The sequence below is a fragment of the Culex pipiens genome, chromosome 3 (assembly GCF_016801865.2).
Source record: "Culex pipiens pallens isolate TS chromosome 3, TS_CPP_V2, whole genome shotgun sequence".
Taxonomy (NCBI): Eukaryota; Metazoa; Arthropoda; class Insecta; order Diptera; family Culicidae; genus Culex; species Culex pipiens.
Window position 1 is genome coordinate 184,229,913 of NC_068939.1, and position 7,325 is coordinate 184,237,237.

General features: G+C 39.8%; 1 protein-coding gene across 4 annotated transcripts; it reads left to right on the forward strand.

The window, feature by feature from the left end:
• The first annotated feature begins 558 nt into the window (after nt 1-558).
• Nucleotides 559-6,404, forward strand: LOC120414302 (heterogeneous nuclear ribonucleoprotein 27C). Of its 4 annotated transcripts, none has more exons than XM_039575440.2 (2): nt 559-804; nt 4,285-6,404. In XM_039575440.2, exon 2 carries the CDS (start codon nt 4,533-4,535, stop codon nt 5,739-5,741), a length of 1,209 nt encoding a protein of 402 aa, XP_039431374.1. In that variant the 5' UTR covers nt 559-804; nt 4,285-4,532; the 3' UTR covers nt 5,742-6,404. The 4 variants fall into 4 exon arrangements, with proteins under 4 accessions (XP_039431374.1, XP_052565812.1, XP_039431375.1 ...); XM_052709852.1 differs by having other exon boundaries at nt 559-728; XM_039575441.2 differs by having other exon boundaries at nt 559-724.
• The last annotated feature ends 921 nt before the right edge of the window (nt 6,405-7,325 follow it).

Sequence of the window (7,325 nt, forward strand, 5' to 3'; positions counted from 1 at the left end):
TTTTCAAGGTCAAACATTAAAATGCGTTTTCTCGGAACATCGAAATGGCGGGTGCGACAAGATACCACGACAGCGTCGAAATGCTCTTGAAACTGCGATTATATTCATTTGACAGTATTTTATTTCAATGCTATCTATCTATTTATTACCAATTCAGATTAGATTGGTGCAGGGAATCACGACAAATATTTGATCTTGATTCTCATTCAATTAACAGAGACCGAGAAAATAACACTTGTCGCAATTAGTCAAGCTTATATTTGAGTTTTGGATTCATTTAACTTAGGAAAATCATACAATGCATACTCGCTATCTAAAAAAATCATCTGAATATTTTAGATATTTCATAATCGTTATCACTAGATTTTGTGATTTTTCCCAAAAAATTACCGGATTCACCTTAATTTTCACCGGCTTGCACGCAACTTGCATGCAATAACGAGCCGGGCTGAATATTCGCCGCGGGCAACCCCAAACGGGTAGCCATCTTGTGTTTTCGCGCAGTTTTTTCGTTCTAACCTAAAAATAAGCAGGCCTACCCATGATTTTCGCCTCACCACACTCATCATAGCCTACCTACATGTTATTTAGATTTCTAAGAAGTTTAATCTTTTTTAGTTTTCTAATTAGTATTTAAGGCATTATTAAGGTTAAATCAGAGATTTAAGTATAATAATTTTAATAATTGAAACGTAAAGAAGCAGATACCGATAAAATATAGACAGTAAGTAAGTTAGTTTTACGGTAATTTGCAAAAATATTCCGGGCAAAAGTGTTTGGCTGCGATCGCGGAGCAAGTTTACGGTAAAAAGCAAATTTGAAGTTAAGTTAAGTTAAGGTTTCAAGCATTGGAATTTGTGTCATTGTGGTCCGCTGGGGGTTTACATGTGATCCGAATCGGGAAGAAGCCGTGTGGTCCTCCGGGGCTGGTGCAGAGGGCGCGGAATAAGTTGGAACTCCCCGGATGTTCGGTGAAGGTAGCACATACATAATTTTCGCATTATCCAGGCAGCATCGGCCATTGCGCATCCAAAATTACACGGAAGCGGAAACTCATGAGATTACTGAAAAGTAGTTTTGGCAGTATGGAAGCGGGTTTTTTGGAATTTTAAAATGAATGGGAGGCTGGTAAATTTTGTTGTATGATTTAATTTAATGGTCTGCAAAGATGGTTTATCGACTTGAATACTGAGTGACCAAGCTACTTTGCGGAGCACCATATTTTTAACAATGCTACAATTTAATTTGTTTGTTGGTATTTCAGTAATCACTGTAATGTGAAATTTAATAGTAAAGCTGTTCTGGGTTGGAAATAAAATTGGACGTTGTAAATTTTGGTCATGGAAGATTTTGGGGCAGAAAGCTTGTTCATGTACACGTCACCGCCGCCGGGAACCACTCTCACCAGCAGTCCCAGGCCAGACGCCAAAGAGGAAGGCGATTATGGCGCAAGTTGAATTGTGTTGGGCTAATTATCGCTGGAGGTGGATATTTGAACAAGTGTGTTTATCATCAAAAGTGTGAACGTTTGTTTTCACAGAAATGTTTTTTTTTTGTGTGAATTGTTTTCAAGTAAATCAAATAAATTAATAATATTAAGAATATATCCTTTTTAAGATCAGCGTTAAATTCTGTTTGGTATTGAAGCATTTTTCAATTTTGTTTAATTTAACTGGACAAACAAATCATTTTTATAACAAATATTCAACGCCGCTAATTTGGTTTGCTTCACGTTTAATGATTCTATATACTTTTCTAATTCTTTTTATGTATCCAATAAAAAAAGGCAAAAAAAATAGTTTTTGCTTTTTATGTGTTTTTTAAACCACCTTGAGTCAGAGGTATTCAAAATCACTCAAAAATCCAGATTTATTTTAAAGTTTTTTTTTAATTTCTGAAAGATATTAACCGACATTTCCAACGCAGTAATTAGCTGACTTAAAATTTTTAAAATGCTGCTTTTACTGTCACTCAAGGTCATCTCAGGAAATATGTATAGAACGATTCTAGTGCTATGTTTAACCTAGCAGCTACACACGCAAATATCAATGATATTGCCTGTTTTGGTGATTCCAGTTGCACTTTTCACAAGTTCGGAATGCCGCACTGAATAATTTTTTTTTTAAATCGAATGCTTTGTTCTTGTCGTATCTTGATTGTTCTTTGGATAGATTGTTTAAAAATCAGAGATATGGATGTTAGTTGTAATTGGGTACTAAACTGCCCATGTTCGCATAAATGTCCCATATGCAAAAACAGCAAGCTGAGAAAAACGCATTTGAAGTTTGTCCCACACATAAGGCTACGTGTAATGTTTTCGTGAAAAAACTGGATTTCCTCCTGATTTCTAGAACAAAGTACTGGATGTTATAGGCTTTTCTGAAAGAGCACACGATTTTGAACCAAACTGCATCATTAACTCAAAAACGATTAAAATGCATATGGGACATTTATGCGATCATGGGCAGTAAAGCCCTATGTCAATTTTTATGTACAAAGGTAAAAAACACGATTAAAAACCATTTCTAATCACTTTTTTTCATATTAATGCAAAAAAAATTGACAAGACAACATTTTTTCGATGGATCAATTATGGTCCTCTTGGAACGAGCTGTCAAGTAGGAGCTTTTCTGTCAAGAAGGACCGCGAGATTAATTTTCCAAAATTGATTTAAAATCCATTTTAAACTCTTTGTGGTCGTACAAAGGGCCATTGTACTCAGAAAAATAAGGTTTATCGCTGTAAACAATAATATCAGCAATGTAAGCTTCATTTTATGACCCAATTGTAGTTTGCAATTTATTGGAAACGTTAGCCTGTTAGTATAACATTTCTTATTAGGTTGAGGAAGGACGTTGGGATGATCAAATTCATCTGTTTAATTGCTTGACAAAAAGCAAAACTTTAGCATTTTATATATTTTTTCACTAAAAAATATAGTACATAAATGCTATCCTCAGGACCCTGTTCAATTAACAACTTTTGGCAAAAGTTATTTTGAGAGTACATGTATCGAATCATTTTATTTAACACGTTTGTTTGCAATGCATTAGGAAGTTAAATAAATTTTGTTAATGTTGAAAAAGGTTAAAGGCAAAAAAATTTTCCGGGGTCTCAGATACATTACATCAGCCACATGTTGGTTCATTTTGATTCTGATAATCTTACACAATTTTGTTTTTGTCCCTCGGTGCTGGTCCCTTTTTTGGTGTGTGCTCAATTTTAAATTCAAAATTTGTTAAAATCCTAAATGTGCTCTTTTTGATACAAACATAAACGTTATCCCATGTACTTCGCGTTTACAATCGATTGTACATTTTTTTCAATTAATAATTACACTTTTAACAATGATTTTTTTGCCCTCTGTTTTTTTTCCGGGGAAATTTTAAAGGGGGAACTTAAAATAAAATTAACAATGGTTTGAACTGAAATTAATTACAGAACAATTCAAGAGTTTTTTTTGAAAAGGACCAATAAACTATTGTCTTTCATATGTTGATAGGACCTAATCAAAAAAAACTCTAGAATTAATGATTTGACTTTTTGTGAAAAATAAATATCCATAATTCAAAATTAGAAGTTTGTAAGGTTTTAATTTTGATTTTCATCAATCATTTAATCAAATTAAATTTTATCTTCAGTAAGAACAATATTCGAAAATAATCGATAATGTTGCTTCAAATCAACTTTAATTGATTATAATGCTGTATTTATCGATTCTTAAATGTCAACTATTTTTAAATATAATCTATTTGCCATTTATTGATTTCTCGTGGATATTTTTAATATATTTTGTGTTGTTATATTTTAGTAATAATGATACTTTAAAAGTGTTTCATAGATTTAAAAGAACGTGATTTGTAATCTGTAAATTTTTATGTGCATATTTAATTTAAATTTTTAAGATTTGCTAGTTTTAAAAAAAGAATGTTAGAGTTAAATTTTTAGTGTAATTTTTAACATTACTTTAGAAATTTGTAAAATTGTTGTTATTTTCTGTGCACATAAAATAAAAGTTTATTTGAAAATTTTAAAGTTTTGTCTATTTCTTTTACCAAAATTAAATTGCATTCAAGTCTCTGCCCACCTCTCCCATCTTGGTTTCCACACCGCCAAAAAAGTGACAGTTTGCGATCTCTCCCCTTCGTCATATTTTCTCACGCGGTGTAAAACTACTGCCTACCCCTTTCCCCTCTACCTACCCTCTCTCTCTCTTCCTCTTACCAACCAACACAGGCAACAAGTACTCAAGGCAATTTTGTTTGCTCTTCTTTCCCATTCCAGCCCACACTCGCTGCTCACACAGACACGAGACCGCGCGCACCCGGTTGTCCCGCTTCTCTCTCCTTCGCGCTCGACCGTGGTGTCAAAAGTGACGTATTTCTTAAGGTGGTTCAACTCTAACCAAAATCTCCGGGTTTTGTCCGCGCGCGCCGCCGTACGGGAAGTTAGCCAAAACGACGTCGTTTACCGGAAGAGGTGGTCCCCCAGCAGGAGTGGTAGCAGCGGCGACGGCAGCGGGAATCGGCAGGATGCATCCTGGGTCGAAGAAGATGAACGCGGCGGAACTGGATGACCACGAGAAGGGGAAGCTGTTTGTCGGGGGGCTGTCCTGGGAGACGACCCAGGAGAACCTGCAGCGTTACTTCGGCCGGTACGGGGAGGTGATTGACTGTGTGGTGATGAAGAACAACGAGACGGGTCGTTCCCGTGGGTTCGGGTTTGTGACGTTTGCGGATCCGGAGAATGTGGAGCGGGCGCTGGAGAACGGGCCGCACACGTTGGACGGGCGGACGATCGATCCGAAGCCGTGCAATCCGAGGTCGCTGCACAAGCCGAAGCGGACGGGCGGATATCCGAAGGTGTTTTTGGGGGGTCTGCCGCCGAACATTACGGAGACGGATCTGCGGAGCTTCTTTAGCCGGTACGGGAACGTGATGGAGGTGGTCATCATGTACGACCAGGAGAAGAAGAAGAGCCGTGGCTTTGGGTTCCTGTCGTTTGAGAACGAGGCCGCGGTGGAGCGCGCCACGGCGGAACATTTTGTCAACATTAGCGGCAAGCAGGTCGAGATTAAGAAGGCGGAACCGCGCGACGGAAGTGGCAACAACAACAGCATGAACGCGGACTCGTACCAGTGGGGATCGCCGCAGGCACCTCCGATGGGCAATGGCCAGATGGGTGGACCCCCGATGAACATGCAGTCGAACATGATGCAGGGCTACCAGGGTTGGGGCGCGTCGCAGCCACAGCAAGGTTACGGCGGTTACGGAGCTTCGGCTGGGGCGGCCAACGCGTACCAAGGCTGGGGAGCACCTCCGCCGCAGCAGTGGGGCAACTACAACGCGACCCCGCAGCAAACCCAAGGCTACGGAGGGTACGACATGTACAACAGCTCGGGAGCTTCCGGCGCCGGAGGTTACGGCTCGGGCAACTGGAACTCGTGGAACATGCCGCCGAACACGGGCTCAACCGGCTCCGCTGACATGTACTCGCGGCCACAGTCCGGCCCCACAGCCGGGCCCGCTGGAACGGCTGGCCCCACCGCCGGAGGACCCTCCAAGCCCGGCTCCGAGTACGGAGGCGGTTCGGCGTACGGATCGGGAGCGGCCGGCGGCTACGGCGGATACTACCAGAACGACCAGAACACAGCGGCCGCCGCAGCGTACACCAACCGGCCCAGGTCGGCCTACGGCGGCGGCAACGATGCCTCCTCGCAGCCACCCTATCCAGCATTTTGAGAGACGATGACGACGACGAGCAGGATGCCGCCAACTCCGCAGCAGCCGCAGCCGATGCATTTTGCGCAGCCCCAACAACAACCAACAACTTCGGCCGCGGGTGGCGCGGCGTCCGGCGGGTCCTCCTTCGACCGTAACAGTAGCTTGATTGGAACGAAATCGTAAACGTAAGCGAGCGAGCGAGAGGAAGAATATTATTTCTTATTTTTTAAACTTGAAGTAAAGCTAAAACAACCCTAATTATACATATACACATTACATAAGAAGAAGAAGCACTATCTAAGTAAAGAGAGAGAGAAAACGAGAGAGAGAGGTGGAAGAAGAAGAAAACAATTATACATATATTATTATTATTGAAAGAATAAAGCGCGAACCCGCAGAGAGAAGTTTAAAAACAACCACTCAAACAAAAAAAACCCAAAATTGGAACCTTATATGATGATAAAAAGAAAATAAGCATAATAAACACACAAACACAGACAAACAAACAAACCAACACAAACACATCTATCTAATAAAGCAAAAAAAAAAAAATAACCTTATTAAATTAGTCGTAGGAGTGAAGCAAACTTGAAGACCCGGGGGAGAGAGAGACATTGTTCAAACTATTGATATAAACTTGAAGTAAAAATAAAGTAAACAAAAAATCTTTGAAGCAGCAAATCAACTTGTTCAGAAGTTAATAACGAGAGATAACGTAAACACACTTACACAACACAAAACAAGAAAAAAACTCGTCTAATTTCGCCCTCTTCAAAATTTGGAACACCCTACACTGCAACGAAGAGGCAAGACAGTGAGCGAGAGAGCGACGCTCTCATCTTGGCTCTCACGCTTCTTCTCTTCATCTGACGTTTCGCTCTCGAGACGAGAGAGAGATTGCACGCTCAATTAACATTACTCATTTGTGGATTGTTTTCACTCAAATTGAGTTAAAGTCAAACCTGCTAAGAAATGATTGTGAAACAAATCATTGATTTTTGAGAGAAAATCAAACGAACTCAAATCTGATCTGCATCGATCTTGGACAAAATCTGATTAAAAACAACTTAGAAATTTGCTATTTCGAATAAGTGTGTAGTGAAACGTTTCACTAGAGCTCTTTTGCTGACTATCAAACTCTCGAACTATTCATAACTGGGTGATTTTTCTATCAATTTGAATCAAAGTCGAACTTACTAAGAAATTTGAGAGAAAAGCATTTTGAATGAAGTTCACAAAAATCTGAGCAGGATCGATTTTGAAGAAATCTGATTGAAATTAACTTGGAAACGAGCAATTTCGAATGAGTGTGCAGTTAAGCGAGAGTTACTCTCTTGCTCACTGTCAAACTACTCAAAACTTGGTTATTTCTACTCAAATCGAATCAAAGTTGAACTGACTCAGAAAACTGATTAAAAACTAATTTGAGTGAATTTTAGGAGAATCCACTCAAAAATAAGCAGGGTTGATCTTGTAGAAATCTCATCAAAAATGAGCTTATTTCGAATGAACGTGTGGTGAAACGAGAGCGCAGCTCTCTTGCTCACTGTCTTACCGTCGAGCCCCCTCACCTTCTTTCTCACGGTTAGAACAAGAAAATCT

Excerpts from the sequence above, each read along its gene's own strand:
- LOC120414302 (XM_039575440.2), top strand. The coding sequence starts at position 4,533 with ATGCATCCTGGGTCGAAGAAGATGAACGCGGCGGAACTGGATGACCAC.